The 20,417-nt window shown below is 37.8% G+C and overlaps 1 protein-coding gene across 2 annotated transcripts in view; it reads right to left on the bottom strand.

Moving 5' to 3' along the window:
* The window catches only part of ptbp1a (polypyrimidine tract binding protein 1a), a 28,847-nt gene that overhangs the window by 6,056 nt on the left and 2,374 nt on the right, over positions 1-20,417 (bottom strand). For both annotated transcript variants that reach the window (XM_049467003.1, XM_007245112.4), the window contains exons 4-14: positions 11,455-11,521; positions 10,381-10,553; positions 9,584-9,730; positions 9,332-9,484; positions 7,453-7,563; positions 6,071-6,251; positions 5,882-5,962; positions 4,707-4,861; positions 3,247-3,280; positions 1,095-1,187; positions 58-274 (exon numbers count right to left, since the gene is read on the bottom strand). In XM_049467003.1, the coding sequence (XP_049322960.1) occupies positions 58-274; positions 1,095-1,187; positions 3,247-3,280; positions 4,707-4,861; positions 5,882-5,962; positions 6,071-6,251; positions 7,453-7,563; positions 9,332-9,484; positions 9,584-9,730; positions 10,381-10,553; positions 11,455-11,521 (1,412 nt within the window). The remainder of the gene's footprint in view (positions 1-57; positions 275-1,094; positions 1,188-3,246; positions 3,281-4,706; positions 4,862-5,881; positions 5,963-6,070; positions 6,252-7,452; positions 7,564-9,331; positions 9,485-9,583; positions 9,731-10,380; positions 10,554-11,454; positions 11,522-20,417) is intronic.

A 20,417-nucleotide genomic window follows, 5' to 3' on the forward strand; every position in this document is an offset into this window, starting at 1 on the left:
TGTATCAGTGAATATTAAAAGCAGCAGTTTAAAACCATGTTAATCAGCAGAACTCACGGGATGTTGGAGAGGTGCAGGGTGGAGGAGGGGGGGTAGATGTTGGAGTAGTTTTTGGAGCCGGGTTTTTTGAAGCGGTGCAGGGGGGAGCTGCTGTAGTCCTTGGTGAGCCCCTGGTCCTCGTGGCCTTCACGGGGAAGCTGCACTGTGGTGTGTTTGGAAAGAGTGATGCGCAGAGTCTGCCCATGCAGCTTCTGCCCATTCAGGTGACTCATAGCTGAGGGGCATTAAAATAAATCAAATAAGGGTTAATTAAAAAAAAATTAAATAAAAAAAAAAAAAAAAAGAAGAAAAAAAAAAGCTTAATGTGTAATTAATCACACTTGTTCTTAAGAAGTTTTTATAGTGGGTAAACCTTCCCCTTCCACCCGGGGTAATACCCAAAGTTTGGTTCTTTTCCAGCAGAAAGATGAGCAGAAACCTGGATAAAGTGAATTACTGGGCATTTATTGTAGCCTGCTTGCTAAAGACAAATAAAATGAGTGGCGGTGCTAGAACTACAACTACAACTCCCAGAAAGTGAACCGCTGCAGAATAAAAACATTAAATAAAAATTTGTGTTGGGCAGGGCAGATTATACCAGAGGATGGGGTCAACTTGGTGGCTTAATTTTGGTAATAAAAAAAGAAAAACAAAAAAAAAAAGCTTTATTGATTCCAAATTAATTGTAATTGTGTTAACGCTTTAATTTCCTATTATCCATGAATAAACAGTAATAAGCTTAATCAATTAAGCAGTTATTAATTAATTATTAATTTAGTCACACTAGGCTTAGTTTTGGCAGGTAAAAAAATGGCTTTGAATACAAACCTTTCACAAAAAGTCAAATTAACAAAATTCAAATTAAACAAATAATTGAAAGAAAAATCTTAAAAAAAAAAAAATAATAAATAAAAAGTTGAACAATTTCCAGAATTTCTAGCCTCTTAAAATCATTGACACCAGTTAGTTCCTACGCTAAACAAACATTGATTAATACATAGACCATCACAACTGCACACAGGAATGTACATCAAAAGATTTTAATGTATCCTTACCCAACTGGGCTTGTGTTCCATCTGCCATCTGCACCAGCGCATTCTCCTTCTTATTGAACAGAATCTTCACTCTCATGACATCACCGTAAACACCTTCAAAATAGAGGAAACAGGTGTGATGAGCCTTTCCTTACAGTGCCGTAATCTAGATCTGATCAAGCTCTAATCAATAGTGGTTCAAATATATACTAGTGCTCAAAAAAATTGGAGGACTATTGAAAAGTTAGTTTACTTTAGTAATTCAGTTCAAAATGTGAAACTCATTATATAAAATGTATTACACGCAGTTATCCATTTTAAATGTTTATTCCTTTAATTGCTGTTTATGACTTGCAGCCAATAAAACCCACAAATCAGTGTCTCAGAAAGTTAGATTATATAAAACCAATTGGTACTTTTGGCAGTAAGCAAAGTCCTGCTGGAAAATGAAATCCGCATCTCCATAAAAGTTGTCAGCAGCAGAGGTTCAGCATGAAGCGCTGTAAGATTTTGTGGGAAAACAAAACTGCACTGACTTTAGACTTGATAATAAAACACAGTGGATCAACACCAGCAGATGACAGACATGTCTCTCCAAACCACTGATCACTGATTGGTGGAAACTCTACACTAGACCTCGAGCAGTTTGGACTGTGTGTCTCTCCACTCTTCCTCCAGACTCTGATCACTTGATTTACAAATGAAATGTAAAATTTACTGATGATCAGTGATGGTTTGGATTGTGCCACAAAATATTACATCACTTCATGCTTCCCTCTGCTACTGACAACTTTTTTGGAGATGCAGATTTAATTTTCCAGCAGGACTTGGAACACTGCCCACACTGCCAAAAGTACAAGTTGGTCTTATATAAAATATTCTAATTTTCTGTGACACCGATTTCTGGGTTTTTATTGGCTGTAAGCAGGAATAAATTATAAAAGACATGAATACTTAAAATAGATCACTGTGTATAATACATCTATATAATGTGTGTTTCAAATTTTTAACTGAATTGCTGAAAAAGTAACTATTATTCCAATTTATGATGCGCTAGTATACATTCTAAGCGCTTAGCTTTAAAAAGGGAAATCAGATTTATGTAACAGCATGCACTGAACTTTAGCATCTAATTATCATAATCTTTACTGGAGTCAAGAGACACTCTTCTGAACTGTTCGGTGGTCCATCATAATCATAAACAACTGAAAATAACCAATAATTATTGGTTTAAATCTAAATCAGGTTGGGCTATACTATTCTCTTTAACAGGGGGTGATCAATTGTTTGGTAGCTGATTGCAGGAACATGCAAATACAAAATCAAACCATGCAAATTCCCTAAAAGATAATCATTTTAAACTGGGTGGAAGACAAGAGCACAACGATCTCTAAGTGACAAAAAGATGCAGCACTTCATTCCTAGAATGTTCATACACAACAAAAACTCAAGCCGCTCACCACAGTAAATGCTAGCTCTGTCGTCGTTCAAGTGAGTATTATTGGTCTGTAGGTTGCCGTAAACTCCGGCTAGGCCTGCTGGAGCAGCATTAGCATTACCTGCTAACTGCACTAATTGCTAGCTCTTTTGCCGTTCATGTGTATATCACCCATTCAGCTGCTACTCAGCTGGATATCCTCCCATCACTAGTGATGCCACAACACAAGGAGGGTGAAGACTAGCACATGCCTCCTCCGACACATGTGAAGTCAGACTCCGCCTCTTTTTAGCATCACAGCGCTCTCGGAAAAAAGTGCAGGGACTCCGTTCAGATAAATCAGCTCACAGACGCCTTGTGCTGATCCACATATGGGGAAAAAGAGCCCCATCTACCCACCCAGAGAGAGCATGGCCAATTGTGCTCTTTCGGATGAACTGATTGCAAGCTATATGACCTGGATTCGAACCTGGATCACTCGGAGCCCTAAACAGAATTTTAGAAGTGTTCAGTACAGCTTGTCCAACCTCACAGTAGCTCTGAAAATATCTGTAGGCCAGCAAGTCACGTTATAACACACAGTAAGGTCTGAAATGCTGCATCTTATCGCCATCTGCACATAGAAATTCACGGAACGAATCAAAATGATACTGAATATTAAAGATAGAACAGTTAAAATATGAAAAACACAAAAAAAGGGTAATTAAAAAAAGGAAGATGCCAATGATAACATACCGAAAAGAATAAAGAGGCATTGGGGCGTAGCGCTCTTTAAAGACAGCAGAGGAAGGCGGCGGAGGGAGGGAGGGACAGGAAAAGATCGGAGGCAGGAGAGTGGAGGTTGAACATGTCCGCAGCGAGGCAGTTCCACAATGGCGAAAAAATAAAACATAAAAAAAAACGGTGGTGGGATCATGAAGGTGGGAGATTTGTTCATGATGGAAAGGCAGGTGGGGAGAGGAGGTAAAGAGAAGGACGTCCAGGACAGAAAAATTGAGTTTTTTGGTTTGTTGGTCATCGTTTTGTGGGTAAATGTGTTGGAGTCCGATATTGTAATGAATGAGAGGGGAGGAGGGTGGTATCAGATGAGTTTGGAGGGGGGAAAAAAAGGACGTGCAGTCAGTTGGCAAAAAGAGAATCCAGATGAAGATATTAAAACAAAAAGAGGAAGGGGAGGGGGAAGGGGTAGGGAGAGAAACAAGGAAGAAAAGGAAGTAAAAAAAACAAGGTCAGTATACACAAAGAAATGTAGTGTTCCAGTCAGCAGAACTCGCTAAAATTAAATGCCTCTCACTAGAGGAACACTAAGAAAAAGAGAGAGGAGAAAAGATTAACAATGAAATACAGAAAAAGGCAAAGAGACAATATAAAAATCACAGCTCTAAAGAAAGGCTAAAAATGAAAATGTGGCTCAGGTGACTCGAGGCAAAAGTTAAAAAGCTCAGAAGCAGCCATCAGATCATTCTGTCTCTTATTAAACACCGTTTTAGAGAAGCCTACATGGAATGAGATGGATGGCACACAATGTTAAACAGAAGCTTATGGATACTTGTTGGAAATAAAAGGGGAATTCCACTTCCTCAAAGGAAGTTATTAAACAACCAGTTTAACCAGAGCTCCGGCAGGTACACAAAGTTACTAAACTGGCAAAGATTCCCTACAGTAGAAGACATTTTAGCATGACCTTTACATATTTGCAGTTCTCTTATGGAGAGCAGTTTACAAATTTTAGCTTTCAACATTCAAGTTCATTTTGTGCATTTTTTTTATTACCTAAAAAGTGCCTGCTCTCCACTGGTTAGCACATCTGTACACTTGAAGTGCAACATCACAATATTTATGACTACTTTTTTTTTTTATAATACACTACTGCAACAAAATAAATATAAATTATTTTGATTTAGCATTAATATAGTAGTTTTATACATTCAGAAGAAAAAAAGAATTTAAGGACGGTTTGTGTAAAAAAGTGGAATATCATACATGAAAACCAAATGCTCGCTTATAAGATGCTTTGTTGAGTTTACAACTTTATTTAATCATTTTTAATTATTTAATTCAAAACTCCCCCTTTAACAGACAGAGCTAAAAACACAAACTAAAGTGCTTTAACTTTTAAAATTTTGACTGTTAAAGCTCCTTGATTGAGTGAAATTGTATGAAAATGTCTTGTGTGTTGGTCATGCAGCACTAACCTCAGGGTTAAGGTTGCTGACCAGCAGAACACTGTTTCCTCCAGCGCTCATGCTGGACAGGCCGAGGCGTCCGGCGGCGGCGGCAGCTGCAGCGGCAGCACCGTGGACACCCAGAGAGGCCAGAGCCCCGGCAGGAACACCAGGCAGAGACAGACCTGGGGGAAGAGTAGAAGAGTTAGATCTGGGCTAAAATAGTTTGATTTTAGTAAGATCAGATTATTTAACAACCTGCACACTTAAATCAGTCCTCAGCTTTAGCCTACAGCAACTGTGATTGCAGTTTAATTGTAACACGTAGGAGGAAACTGGAGAGCCAACTTGATTGACACTACATACGCTCACAACATCGTAGGGCAATCAATTTAGGCCTTAAAAACAAAAAAACAAAAAAAAAAAAACAAACACGTGATTTAACGAAATGGCATTTTTCCCCCCCAGCCGTGTCTCAATTTACCAGCCGGGGCAATGGTAGTGAATTGGATATCCCCCACCCTTTCTTCTTTGGACCACCTGCTTTAAATTTAACTGTTCTGCAATTGGGTTCAACAACCCTCTGGGCTAGAGAGCTACTAGTCTGTAGCACTCCATCCCATTACACTTCATTTCTTCATTTTACAAAACAGTTTTTTTTGCCGACCCCTGCAATACATAAATAGCTATAGCAGTGAAACACTAAAGTTCAGGAACCTAACTGCTGCTGCTGCTGATTATCTACCATAACCCTCAATTATTGTCCATTCTTTAATTCCTTTGATGGGGAGCTGAACCTTTCCCCCCCCCCATTACACCTTAAATGCTGCAGCCTCTGCTGTCTGTTGCAACATTTCCTGGTTGTTATGAAGAGAATGGCCATAAAATATAAAAACTACACATTAAAATATGGTAGTGTTTACTGAGAAATTGAACAAGGAAATGTGTGGGTTTCTTTGGTCGCTTGTATCAGTGTCATCTTGCCAGTGACTTTCGTAGCCATCTGTTTGGAGTACATCTCTGAATAATCTCTGTTTTAAGGGTCACGTAGCCCCAACTCTTCCTCCTCCTGCCTACCAAGAATCGGGACACTCTACCTCTAGAGACGTACACTCAAAACATGGGGTAAGGCTGTGTGGTAGGGATTTGAGATTTGGCATCAAGACTCATAACTGCAGAGTAGCTGTAAATAAACAGAGACTAACCTGCTGCCTGCTGGATGGCAAATGTAGGGGGGAAGCCATGGGCACCTGCATAAGGAGCTGCTGAGATTATACCAGGAGCAGCTGAGGAAGAAAGGAGTGAAAAAACATTAATACATTTCATTCTCACATGAACCAACAGCAGCCTGGGATCAGCAGTTTAACAGGATCCAGTTTAACTGGAGCTCTTACTGAAGGCGCTGGCCGCCATGGTCTGAGGGTCCAGCGAGGGCTGGCTGTCTCCGGTGGGCAGGTCCGGGCGAGTGTAGTCTCGGCTCTTATCGTTGTTGTACTTCACATTCAGGCTGGTCAGTTTGGAGAAGCTGATGCGCAGTGTGCAGCAGGCATTGTAGATGTTCTGCCCATCTAGAGACTACAGTCAAAAAATCTGATTAGATACTTATATTTAACCCTCATTTACAGGCTATTGTGAGCCAATAACAGTTGGTACCAACAGCCTAGTTTTAGTTCTTCTTGATGTAGACATGAATTTGAGAATTAAGTTACTAATCAATGAAAATGACGTCTAAAAAAACTTGTAAAGGGGTGGATAATAGTGGAATTCTCAATAAAGAAGAAAATGTGTTAAAAAGGATTGACTGATATATTTGAAGTGCATAAGTATATATTTTTTAATCTGTTTATTGACTGTTAGAAGTGTTATACATGCTAGTCAGGATGGATTTATTAGAAGAATTATTGTGGCTGAAATAACTGATTAAATTAAGCCAATTATGCCACTGATTTAATTTTAAACAAACTTTTAGAGACTAAAAATATACAGTCATTAGATTTGAGATGATTTTTAAACATCAAAGTTAAATAATTGGCGGCCATCACTTAATTGCACGTAATGGGCAATACTGAGGGCAGCAAATATGACTGAGGTCACGTCCCTTTACAGGTACATCTCAAAATAATAGATTTAAAAGTTAATTAAATTGTCATTAATTTAATTCAAAATGTGAAACTCCTTATATAGATGTATTACACACAGACAGATCTATTTCAAGTGTTTATTTCTTTTATTGTTCATTATGGATTACAGCTAACGAAAAGCCAAAAATCAGTGTCTAAGAAACTGAGAATATTATATTAGACCAACTGTTACTTTTGGCAGTGTGGGTTGTGTGCCAAGTCCTGCTGGAAAATGAAAGTGGACCAACACCAGCAGATAACATGGCTCTCCAAACCATCACTACACTGTCAGCAAATTTTGCAAGCCCAACCTCAACTTTGTTTTTTTTTTTTTTTTAAATGTTGACGATATTACATTAACAATTTTCTCTGTAAGAACAATTGTACAATTATTTAAAAGTATTATTAAATCGGACACAGAATACAGAATACCAAAAGATATATTTATTTTTGTGCTTTGGTTTTTACCATGTAAAAACACACACAAAAAAAAAAGGGAGAAATGAGTAATTTGTACAAACAGGTTATAAAACTGATTTAGACCAAAGCAAACCAACTACATTTCTACAGTGGCTTTTCTGTGAACCCTCAATTTCCTTCCTGAAATCCAATTTATCTACTTTTACAACACTCCTGCCCGCTGCTGTTATACTCACCAGCCTGGTGTGCTGCGCAGTCACGGCATCAGAGTACTGAACCAGAGCCTGGAACTGGTTATTTTTGGTGAAGGTTATGATCTTTAGCACTGTGCCAAACTTGGAAAATATCTACACAGAGACAAAAACATCAGATCATTACTTTAATACATCTGTTAAAAACATAACCCAAGTTTTAGTCTCTGCATACAAATTTCCAAAACACTCTGAACACTTTACCAGAAGAAGTCCTTACGTAACTAAAGGAGCCAAAATAACAAATGTAGGTTAATAGAGAGTGAATGCTGAGAGAGACTGCCCCCTGCTGCTGATCTGGTTGGGTTTGGAGACAGAGTGAAAACATTATAATAAATGTGTGTTCAGATCACTAAATGTTCTGTTCTTTACGCACAAGTTGAACCATAACACTCTTTACCAATGTAACTGGGGTTATGTGAGTGGTGAGGGAAAGCCAGAGTAGTACTTAGAAGAAATGGATAACCCCCTGCTGTGCCAAATGCAGACAAATCTGAATACTAGCCATTTACCTATAACATACATGCCTTAAAATAATTATTTAAAATGATCAGTAAAACAGCTAAATAGCCACGAAAAAGCAACACTTAAAAAAAAAAAAAAAAAAAAAAAAATAGAAATCACAATAGAAATTACTACTAAAATACTATTCTTAATGCCTCTTTCTTCCATACAGGATTTCTATTTCCTTTTATCCTCGTTTCATGATTACTTGATACTTTTAAAGTATCTGTATTGATCCATATTAAATCACACTATGTAACAGACTAACACTATACTGGTTACCTAAAAAAAAAAAACATTTAATTAATTAAACAACCACAAGAAACTAGTATTAATGTTGTTAGGGTAATATTGAAACAAGCAACAAGAAAAGCTTATTTTTATTGTTATAATACCTCTTGAACCCTTTTTTAATGATATTATAATGTGCTGAGTTACTGAGATTAACTGAGGTTTAATGGGGGAAATAAACTAAAAGTGTAGCTGTTTATTCTAACCTACCTTAGAAAGAGAAAAGAATACAGGAGAGAGAGAGAGAGAGAAAGAAAGAAAGAGAAGGAGAGAAAGAAAAAGAGAAAGAGAGAGAGAGAGAGAGGAGAGAGAAAGTGAAAAAGAGAGAAAGAAAAAGAGAAAGAGAGAAAGTGAAAAAGAGAGAAAGAAAAAGAGAAAGAGAGAAAGAGAGAGAAGAAGAGAGAAAGGAAAAGGAGAGATAAAGAAAAAGAGTGAGAGTAAGAGAGAAAGAGAGAAAAACAAGTTAGTGAGATTAACTGAGGTTTAATGGGGGAAATAAACTAAAAGTGTAGCTGTTTATTCTAACCTACCTTAGAAAGAAAAAAAAAGACAGGAGAGGGAGAGAGATAAAGAGAGAAAAAAAGAGAGAAAGAGAAAGAGAAAAGGAGAGAGAAAGAAAAAGAGTAAGAGAGAAAAAGAGAAATAAAGAGAAAGAGAGAGAAAGAGAAAGAGAGAGAAAGAGGAAAAGAAAGAAAGCAAAAAGGAGAGAGAAAGCAAAAAGGAGAGATAAAGAAAGAGAGAAAAAAAGTTAGTGAGATTAACTGAGGTTTAATGGGGAAATAAACTAAAAGTGTAGCTGTTTATTCTAACCTACCTTAGAAAGAGAAAAAAAAAAGACAGGAGAGGGAGAGAGATAGAGAAAAAGAGAGAAAGAGATAAAGAGAAAAGAAGAGAGAAAGCGAAAAGGAGAGAGAAAGAAAAAGAGTAAGAGAGAAAAGATAGCTCTGTATCAAACATATGCAGTTTGCTTAAATGATTGATTTCATGTTTTAAACACTTTTGCCATTTGTGAATCGACTCTCCATAGTCAGTAATGGACGTAAGCTGGGCTCAGCTCAGTGATTAATACCTGATGCAGGACATCCAGAGTAACTGGGTAGAAGAGATTCTCCACAATCACTCTGAGCACCGGACTCTGGGCTCCTGATCCACCATCCACACCGCTCAGAGACATGCTGCCCGTCTGAACTGCGTTCACCGCCTGCAGCGCTGCCTGCGCCCTCTACAGGACAACACACAACATTAACACAGGATGTGTTACAAACTACATTCAGGTTTCAGCCTGAGATCTTCAAACAGGAGCTGAGATCTGCAGACTCACCACTTGGTTGGGAGAGTTGTCGGTCTTCAGCTCTTTGTGATTGGAGTACTGCATGAAGACCGGGTGATTTCTGATGACGGGGGTGACTGAAGAGTAGTAGCTGACCATCGTCTGAGCCGACTCTTCAGTGTTCATCTCCAGAAAGGCCTGCGTACAGAAGAAACAGGCCAAAGAAGAGGTTTTAAAACAAGACTGTTACCTGCAGGTAGGCATGTGCCATATCATATTGTACGCAATAATATCACCAACATTTATTTACTGTTTTTAGCAAAAGAAAAATTCACAGTTCTTATTTCCCATTATATATCTACTAGAGAGATTATGTCTGTCCAGTATAATTTTTTTTTACTTTATTCCTGTGTATGGAGATATTTGTGTGCATTATTATTAGTATCATGACATTCTGGATCACTGACTCCTGTTACAAATCTGATAAAATTATTGTATTTTTTTTATACCAGTTAGGGGTGCAATAATATAATTTAATTTTCATTTTGTTGCAGTAGTGTATTCTTAAAAAAAATAAAAAAAAAATAAAAAAAATAAATAAATATATATATATATATATATATATATATATATATATATATATATATATATATATATATATATATATATATATATATATTATTCAATGTTTTGTCATATCACCAAGAGTATAATTATCACAAAAATAAATTTGTAATCTAGTAATAATTTAGTAACTTTACTGGTGTTTGAGTCATCATATGCAAGGAAATCCCACTGATTTTGCACAATTTTACAACACTGTACTGAAATTACAGCACTAAGCTTACCTGGTTCTTCCCCTTGAGCATCAGCAGGTTAGTCACTTTGCCGAACGGGAGCCCCAGGGAAATCACCTCAGCTTCATTAATGTCGTTGGGTAACTTGCGAACGTGGATGACTCGAGATGGAACGCCTGGGCTCCTGATGTCACCTTTAAACTTCTTACTGTCATTTCCGTTTGCTGAAAAAGGACAGCACAAATTTAAGAAGACACTGATTTTAACCTTGTTCAACTGGACAGCAGGCAAAAAAACAAAAATAACAAAAATTCATTTTCTAATCGCTGAGAATGTAATGATGACTGGGTGCAAAAGAGAGAAGAACAGAAGTTTAGGGTCGAGTACTGAGACAATATTTCCCCACAAACTAAGCGTTGCCTGGTTCAGTGATACCAGTATGCTCTGTTCAGATACTTGGTGTGAGGTGGCTTCAACTGTGGGGCTTCTGAGAAGAAAACGTTTAGAGATATAGATGTTTGAGTGGAAGTTTACGCAGAGCTCCAACAGCCGAAGCAACTCCTCTGCCAATCAAACATCTAAAGCTAAAGCACTTTATTTTATATGCATATTACTTCAAACACAAATAAGCCACAAGATTAAAACCAGCCACACACGCAGCCATCAGCCATAAGATCATAAATCACCATGTTTCTGCTTTTTTAATAGCTGGTTTTAATATTGTGGTTGAGGCTTGTCTACCCATTACCTTTATTAACATTAATCCAAGCTTTTCCTTATTATCATTTGATTTTTTTTTTCTGTTTTTGACATAAGAAAAATTCACACTGTTCTCATTTCCCATTATTCATCTACTAGATATTATATAATTATAATCTACCCATTACCTTTATCAACATTAATCCAAGCTTTTCCTTATTATCATTTGTTTATTTGAAATATCTGCATTTTAAAATAGAAATAGTATCAAAGAGCCTATTAAACAGTAGGATACATTATGGATCATTACAGAGTTTACTTTAAAAGTACCCAGTAGTCATACAATGAGGAAAAAGAATCATTTCATAATCGCATCACACAATCAGAAGGTGCCTACAGATTCCCTCCCTTATTGTAAATGCATACCTGCGCCTGAGTTCATGATATAGGGTCCGTTGGATATGCAGGAGGAAAAGAGTTCGTCAGATCCCCTCTGAAACAGAAACACAGTGAATATGGTGTTATTTAAAGCAGTTTCTCTAACAGTCTATTTAATGCAGTGAACAAGGCACGAACAATTTGGGAACTGAAGTACTGGATGCTAATCTACACAGATTTCTCACTTGAGTAAAGCACTTCTGTTTATTTATAGCAAGCCTAGATTTCCAGATTTCCAATAAGGCTGGGTGCAGCAGCATTAGCAGCTAACCACTAGCACTAGTTGCTGTTGGCGGCTAATGGCACACTATATACTGAGAACCCCTGAGTGCTCCGGTAAAGCAGGCCGATATTAGCTAGCGGTTCGTCCCATGTAGCTTGTTTTAACACGGCAAACACGAAGACTACAAGCCAGTAATTCTCACCTCTCACCTTACTGGTGTAGCGGATAATGCTAATGCTGCTCTAGCAGTGCTAGGCAAGATTAGCAGCAGGCTACAGGCCTTTATGAAAATACTGCTGGAGAACTAAACTGAAACTCCTGTATAACTCTGTACTTCAGCAGGGTGGCTTTACTGCTCCTTAATACCTGACTGGTAGAATTCATACATAATGAGCACCGGATTACAAGGAACTGTCGATTTTTAGGAAAAAATTTGTATTTTAAGCACACCTTACAGTGCAAAAAACACAGCAAATGTGCAATCACTAAAACCATTCAAATAAACACACTAATTAAAACACAAACATTGAATAATAAAAAAACAACAACTGAGCACTGCAGCTTTAAAACTGACCACAAAAACAAGATTAGCAGGAAATGAGATTTCCGCCAAGTTCACCGACAGTGTACGAGTGTAGAGAAATAGAGTAATAACACAATCAGCCAAAAACAGAACCAGAACCACTCCCTACCTCTGATTAGGACCAGGACAAAAGGAAAATTAACTTAAAGAATAACCATAGTTAAAGCTAAAGCCACTGTTCAATCGATCAACTATTACAACAAAAATAAATTATTTATTCTATAAATACCAATATTTCTACATATTTTAATATTGTTATTTTCTTACACCCATAAGGAGTGTACGCATCTGCTTTCCCCAGCTGCTAAGTGTAAAACTGTGTGTTATCTGTAAATTCAGTGCTGTCTACTCGAAGCACAGTCGCAACAAAGAGAAGGAAACAGGGGCAGCTGTGTCCGTTCATATGTAACAGAGCCGGTCACTCGAAGCCAGAGCTGTGGCCACTCGCTCAGAGAGCCGATCATTCAGCGTCAGTCTCTTAATAAACCACTGCAAGACGGAAAGCGTCTGCTGGAGTAGTCACATGCTCTGGATAAAGTAAAGCCCTTCACTCTCCGTAACCACAATGTGTGTTCTGTTCAAGCCCAAAGGACAGCATTGTTAACAGAGCTGCACTGGACTGGACGTCTGACTGGCCTTTTCCTCACATTATATACAAGCCTAGATCATGAAAAAAATAATAATATTCCTGGTTTTATTAATCAAAATCTGATGAAATGTGCAAAGACAGGTACAGGTGCATCTAAAAAAATGTATATTACTGAAAAGTTACCTTATTTCAGTAATTCAGTTCAAAATGTGTGATTACATAGATGTACTACACACAGAGCGATCTATTTTAAGTGCTTATTTCTTTTGTTGATTATGGTTTATGCCAATGAAAACCCAAAAATTAGAATATAAATGTGCCAGGACCTGCTGAAGTGCTGCAAGATTTTCCAGGAAAACACTGCACTGACTTTAGACTTTCTTTATATTACAGAACTCCATGCTATACCCTGCTGACAACTTTTATGGAGATGCAGATTTTATTTTCCAGCAGGACTTGGCACACTGCCAAAAGTCTTATATAATATTCTATTTCTTTGAGAAACTCTTCAAAGACATTACCTTTTTTCAAGATGCAGTTGTATATTTATGACCATTTAATAAAACCAGGCAAAAAGATCCTCAGTGCATCACATCATGCCCTTGCTAAACACAGTTTTCTTTTACGGCTGAATTTTAAAGTGAATTTCTTAGTGTTTTTTATTTATTACTGTTATTACTGTTGGGTATGAGTGTGCCACTTTTCTCAGTGCTCATCACTCACAAAAATGTGGGATTCTCTCTCATATAAAAGAGCCCCATCGATTTGTTTAGCCTACAGCAGCCTATTTACATATTTGAATGATATCTGGGCACATTATGTAAATCCTTACTTCCTTAACTTCTTAACTGATTATGTTTAAGTGCTGCCCCAAACTTCAGAAGCTCAGGAATCAGTACAGAGTACAAATATTAGTATTAGAACCAGCATCAAAATATTAGATGATTCAGAGCTAATGCTGCCACACCCTGGAAGCCATCTGCACAACCTCCTGCTGATCTTCCACTCTGATTACATTCAGGATCAAGAGGGAGGAAACCGGCTGCTGTCTGAACGAGCACAAACACAGCTGGAGCTGGACAGAGTGGGGGACAACACAAACACACAGGAAGAGACGAGAGACTGGACGCTGACGTGGGCGGTGTGGGTCTGGTTTCCTTCATCAGTTTAAAAAAATTTTAAAAATAAAAATAAAGAGGGGGTGGGGCATTCTTGCATTCCTCTGAGCTGAATGGTGTTTCTGCAAATGCTGAGATACTCCTGTCTATTCTTGCTAAAACACTCCCCCTTGTTTTCACAGAGTCAGCCGCCCTCAGAGCGTTTCCTTCCTGTGTTTCTACACTACTGAGCTCATGGTCACGATAATAATAAAATAAAATAAAAAGTGACTTATTTCAACGCCTGGGTAATATGATATTTATAAATCTTATAACCATACACAATATTCATCTCTATACACTAGGGGTGAAATGATTACTCGAGTAATTAGAGTTACTAGATTAAAAAATTGATAGATTAATTTCCTGTGCCTCAAGGAATCATTTAATTAATTTTAAAAAGCAAGGCACGGAATTTAAAGGGGACTTTTAATGTGAAATAGCGCTCTTTGCGTTACGTCGCACACGCACCATACTATGGCCGAAATGCACGGCCATGAACTTACTGTATTATGTCATTTATTCTTAGTTATGTCAATTAGTTAGATCTGAGTAGTGTAAAACGCAAATAAAAAAAACAACATTATTCCACAGGTTTTTCCAAAAAACAGCCAAGAAGGAGAATACACTGATACAGATCTGCAGTCTCTGCTGTTGAGAAGCTAAGATGCACAACATAAAGCCAATGTATATGCCTTTACTATTGATTAATGCCCTATATTTAATACCTACAAGAAATCCTAAGTTTAAATAACTTAATTTATTAAATTATTAATTATTAAATTACTACTTGTGGTATTTATGTCTATTTTGTGTTTTATTTATTTCTATTTGTGTTTGCAAAGTGGAAATTTATGTTGTGAATTTAAAAATTAAACCAATTGGTCGTTCATTATTAAGTGAATGTCCTTTTTTTATTATTAAATCTCTTTTTGTTTTATCCAATTACTCAATTAATCGAATCGATTTTTCAGTAGAGTACTTGATTACTAAAATAATTGATAGCTGCAGCCCTACTATACACCTTTGCAGTGAAAAACTAAATATGATGAAATTGTTACATTGCCCAGCTCTTGTAACAAAAGCAATGCAGTAAAAAAATAGAATATTCAGTGCATGAACACAAGCTGTACATAATATAAGAGAGACCCAAAAAGCTTCAAAGCAAATAGCAAAACATGCAAAATATACTGCGAACACCAACAAAATTATTGTGCATGATACGATAGGGTACACCCCTAACAGAGTAAAAGTTATTGAGTTAGTTTTTAAAAAGCTGCATCATTTTAAGTAGAAGCAAAAACACACAAGGAGTAAAAAGCGTGTTTGGGTGATGGATCTCAGTCCAGTCTCCTACTATGGGCTGTTAAAGCTGAAGGGCTGCAGATGGTGGTTTGTTTATATCATGTGATGGAGCAGAAACTGCTGAGCTGATGTTGAATCATGGGGTCTGAGGAACAGGAATACGTCCACACACATTCCAGACCAAGCTTTAACGACTTTAACACACACAAATACCATCAGCTACTGACGCTGGCTCCTCCAGAGGAGAGCAAAAAATAAAGCACTTAATCCTGAGTCCATGTCCACCATTCTGAGACAAAAAAAATGCTTTTTTTTTTTTTTTTTAAAGTACTGGTGAACAAAATGAAGGCTGAAGACCACAGTGGTAGATTACATCATGCTTTCCTGAGTACACTGTGGTAAAATGCAGATGTTAAAAATGTAGCCGCAGACATCGTATAAAGGCAGATTTAGACCAATTACAGCCTCTACAGAACAAACAGTAACTACTGCATAAACGCCTTGATTTAGTCATTTTTATTAGATTTTCTCCTTTTATTTTTCCTTATCGTAAAAAAAAATATATACAGTACAAATATTTTGCTTGTGCATTCACTCTGTTACTCAAATAACTTTTTATTAAATAAATTTTTGGGCAGATATTGTTTGTATCAATTAGTCGTAAAACGATATATTCATAACATTCAATGATTGATTATACAGTAACATATTAATAATGTAATGCATTGAAATATTACTTTTAAAAAGTAATAGATTTTAAATGAATTATATTTAGAAACTGGGATTGGAAAATATTTGAAAACCCTTAAAGCGACAGCATGTACATTTTCAGAGGAAATGGGTAATCGCACAGAGCATGATAAAAAGTCTATTAAGAAAAAAAAATGATAAATCTGGTAATTTCAGCAATGATTTACAGCACCAATGCAGTTATAACCAGAAAACGGGCAAGGGACCTACTAGACACCCTGTTCGTAGGTGAATATATGTGGTTTTGCATGAATGATGGCAAAAAAGATGCCACGTATTATAAAATTGTGCCCTCTAAAGTAAAAACTGAAATATCAAGTTACAACATATAATCACTGACAGTCCTAAACATATGAACTGTCTGAGAATGTAATGATGTTACACTGGGGTTCCAGTTAAACATTACAATATACTTTAACATCATGTCAAAGTGCTCCCAAATAAACAGTTCACTACAGACTTTGGAGTTTGCTCTAACTGGAATGACAATCATTTACTGGTGTTTATATGGCAAATTTAGCTAAAATGTCCCACTGTCTAAGCCTGCCAATTGCATGCATTAAACCTTTTTTTTTTTTAATCAAAACAGCATGGAAACAAAGCCACAGACAAGTTGGGACAGTACTTCGATTACAGCTGATGTATAGAGACACTAACAAAAAAATGGTATACTACTATTACTAATCCTACTACCACTACAATTGTGAATGTGTGGGGCCTCCACCTTGGATTCTAGTTCATGGAACTAGTAAATTCTACCATCTACCAAGTTAATCTAACCAGTATCAAATTGTGCCTTCAGTGTGAAATGGACTTGGGTTGTAGTGAAACAAAGAGTACAAACATTTGTTGAACAGCTCACCTTCATTCTACTCTCAGCAATCTATACAGCTTATTTAATACTCCCAAAAAGCTTATAGTGTTAGTGATGAGCTTAAAGTAGCTCCACACTTCATTGGTAGAATTCTGAGGTAGGGCTGTCCCTAACGATTATTTTTTAAACGATTATTCTAACGATTATTTTTTTCGATTAGTCGACTAATCTATTCATTGAGAAACATATTTAAATAATTATTTTACGTTTTAAAGCAAACGATAAATTACTATATTTATATATAATAACAACAACAACAACAACAACAACAACACAAGCCTACTAAACCAAACCCCACACTTATCACTTACATGTACAGCACGTTGTTTAGATCTATAACGCTAAAAATGGATAAGCTCCCATACACCACAACCGTGTGTTGCACTGTTTTCTGTGACCGCTAGATTTTGTGACCACTGGCAAGTAGTTCTCAGCAGACCGGTGCACTGGCCGATTCGAAACGTGTTCGTTTCTAATGTTTACCCCGACTGGCCAAAACGGTTCAGTTTAGGGCTGAGGGTAAGGTGTAGGTATAGAAAGCTTCCGTTTTGCCAATGAACGCTCATAACCGTGAGCACTGGTCACAAAATTCCGACGGTGACAGAAAACGGTGTGACACCGCAGCGCCGACGGCGCTAGCTAAAATAACTTAAGGCAGCTAGCTTAGCTAAACACCTGAACTTATGAATAATGCTACTGTTTCTGGAAACTGCGAAATGCCATGCACAAATATAAACCAAAAATGTATAATTTCTGCCTGTGGCAGGTTTAAAACCTTTGGTAGACAGCCTTAAGTCTTTTTAAGGACACCCGCGGAGACCCTGATGTAAACGGTAACTTACTGTGTGACCCTGTTGACATAGTGCTCCTGGATGTTTGCGCTTCAAGTGCTCCTTTTGCACGTATGGCAGAGGACCACATTGTTGCCCTTTTGCGTGAAATGCTCCCAAACTTTAGATGCCCGCTGGCGTTTTTTTGTAGCTGGAGATTGCTCTCCGGAGTCCAAGCTCTCTAGAGCTTAGATTCTCTGGTCCGAACCCGACATGACCCGAGGCCCGCCCGTAAATCCGTCCCGGGCTCCAGAAAATAGTCCGAGATGTAGGCGTCTGTTTTTTAATTATATTTTTATTTAAAAAAAAATAACGAAAACTGAAAGTGAAACTAAACTAATTTATTTATAAGCGCTGTTTTCACTACCGCAGTTCTACAGCGGGGGTGTTGTGCCGATTCTGTCCACGAAGCGGGAGTCAGATTCAGCAGAGAGTCGGATTCGGCACAAACGCGGCGGCACCTCGCGGTCCGCGGTGTCAGTTGTAAGCGCTCGCGCTAGCCGCAAAATACGGCAGAAAACACTGAGGGAGCTGCAGAATTATGAATGGGACTAGAATATGAGCACGAGGAGATCAAAGAGAACCTTCACCTGTGAGTAGAACAAGCAAATCTCTCTCTCTCTCTCTCTCTCTCTCTCTCTCTCTCTCTCTCGCACGTGAACTCCTCCGCGTTTGACCTGCAGCACTGTGTTTAGCTGTTCTTAAAAATCATTTTAATTAAATAATAGTTCTATGCTTCTATGTTACCGTGTTAATTAACATAATTCTGATCATATTTCGCTCATTAAAACAGCCCGAAAACAGCCAGTTGGAATTTTTGGGCCCGATCTAACCTCTAATGCTCTCCACAGGCGCCGCCATGTTTACGACGCGCCGACGCACGTTATGCAAATCGATGTATTTTTGTAATCGATGACGTCGATTATGTCGATGCGTCGCCCCAGCCCTATTCTGAGGGTCCTGACATTTAAAACAAGGCTTAAAACAGACCTCAAAATTAATTATTGGAAATGCAGGAACATTAATGCTGTAAAAATAGTGATTGCTTGCATGGGCAACACTATGACCCCATCACTAGCACTGTAAGCCTGCTGTGTGCATCAGCTAAAAGCACTGCATCTCAGAATACTGGTGGTAAATGGAGGTGGGCTATTTGACAAAAGTTGCTACTGGTCATCACGTTTCACTACAACCCAAATTCATTTCACACTGGACGTCTCCTTTAATTAAAATTAAAAGTACAATAAATAGAGAAAATGAAGCAAAGCATGAACCCAAGCATTTGGTCAAATTGGGGCAGAATGTCCTTCAATCACAAAGGTAAGAAGAAAAAAAAAAAAAGGGAATCAAATGGTTCTACTGAGATGCGAGAACCAGCTGGCTGGATATACAAACATCTCCACAACACTCCATAAATCAGCTCTTTACAGCCTAAAAGGCAAGACTGATTAACCTGCTGAGTAAAGGGCATAACAGCCTGCTTAAGAGTCTGGAAACATGGAAATGTTCTCCGGTGTAATGAGACAAAAACAGAACTGAGGGTGGAATGAACGAAGCCAAACACAGGAACACCCTTAAAGAAATACTCAACCATATTAAAACCAAACTTCCACACACACACTGGACAAAACACTAAATTATTCTTTGGGAAAGGTTTCTGAATGTTTGTCCGGTTCAGTCAAAGCCCAAATCAATATAGCTGCCTATTAAACAAAAGAAAGATGAAAAACACTAAATCAAATTCCTCATGGAGTGCAGGCATATACAGTAGTATGGGTACAACAAATTACACTGGTGATCCCTGTATCCACTGTAACTGTAGATTTACACTGACGCAAGGAATCAATGGAAAATCTGTTGCAGTCAATCTGCTGCCAGAGACACCTGCACTTGAAGGGAGGCTGATCCTGGCAGAGAGGCACAGGTAGAAACTTGACTTACAGCCAATGAAAACCCAACAATCAGTGTCTCAGAAAAATAGAATATTATATAAGACCAATTGGTACTTTTGGCAGTCCGCCATTTTCCTGCTGAAAAATGAAATCCGCACCCCCCAAAAAAACAGCAGAGGAAAGCATGAAGCTGTAAAATCTTCTGGTAGAAGCTGCACTGATTTTGGACTTTTTTTTGGAAGTAACTTTTCAATTATATTCTAATTCTATTTTTTTGAGATGCACCTGTATTGTATCTGAATTTTTATGATTAATAGACCAACAGGAAGGCTTTAAAAATATTTGGAATATTTTTATTTTTACTAAAAGGTAACAATTGCTCCTCCTTTTGTAAACCTGACATTTAGAGCTACAAGATTTTTCTGTGTCTGTGAGGATTTACATCTGTAGAGAGAAACTGGCTCCACCAAATCTGGCCTCAAGTACCGTGTCTCACGCTCCTGAGCTTTGTCCTGAGTGAATAATTACAGGACCGACATGTTTACGCCTTGTGCTCTGTTGTATCTGGGAGACCGTTTAAGCAGTGGGTGACCTTTGACCAGAACAATTAAAGTCTCAGGATCAGCAGGCGGCGGAGCTTCAGTTCACAACTCTATCAGATACACGCTTTACTGAGGCAGGTCTGAACCAGACAGGTCATTAAATAAGAATGCGCAAATACGAAAAATAAAAGATGAAAAAAGTGAAA

The sequence above is a fragment of the Astyanax mexicanus genome, chromosome 18, assembly GCF_023375975.1.
Source record: "Astyanax mexicanus isolate ESR-SI-001 chromosome 18, AstMex3_surface, whole genome shotgun sequence".
Lineage (NCBI taxonomy): Eukaryota > Metazoa > Chordata > Actinopteri > Characiformes > Acestrorhamphidae > Astyanax > Astyanax mexicanus.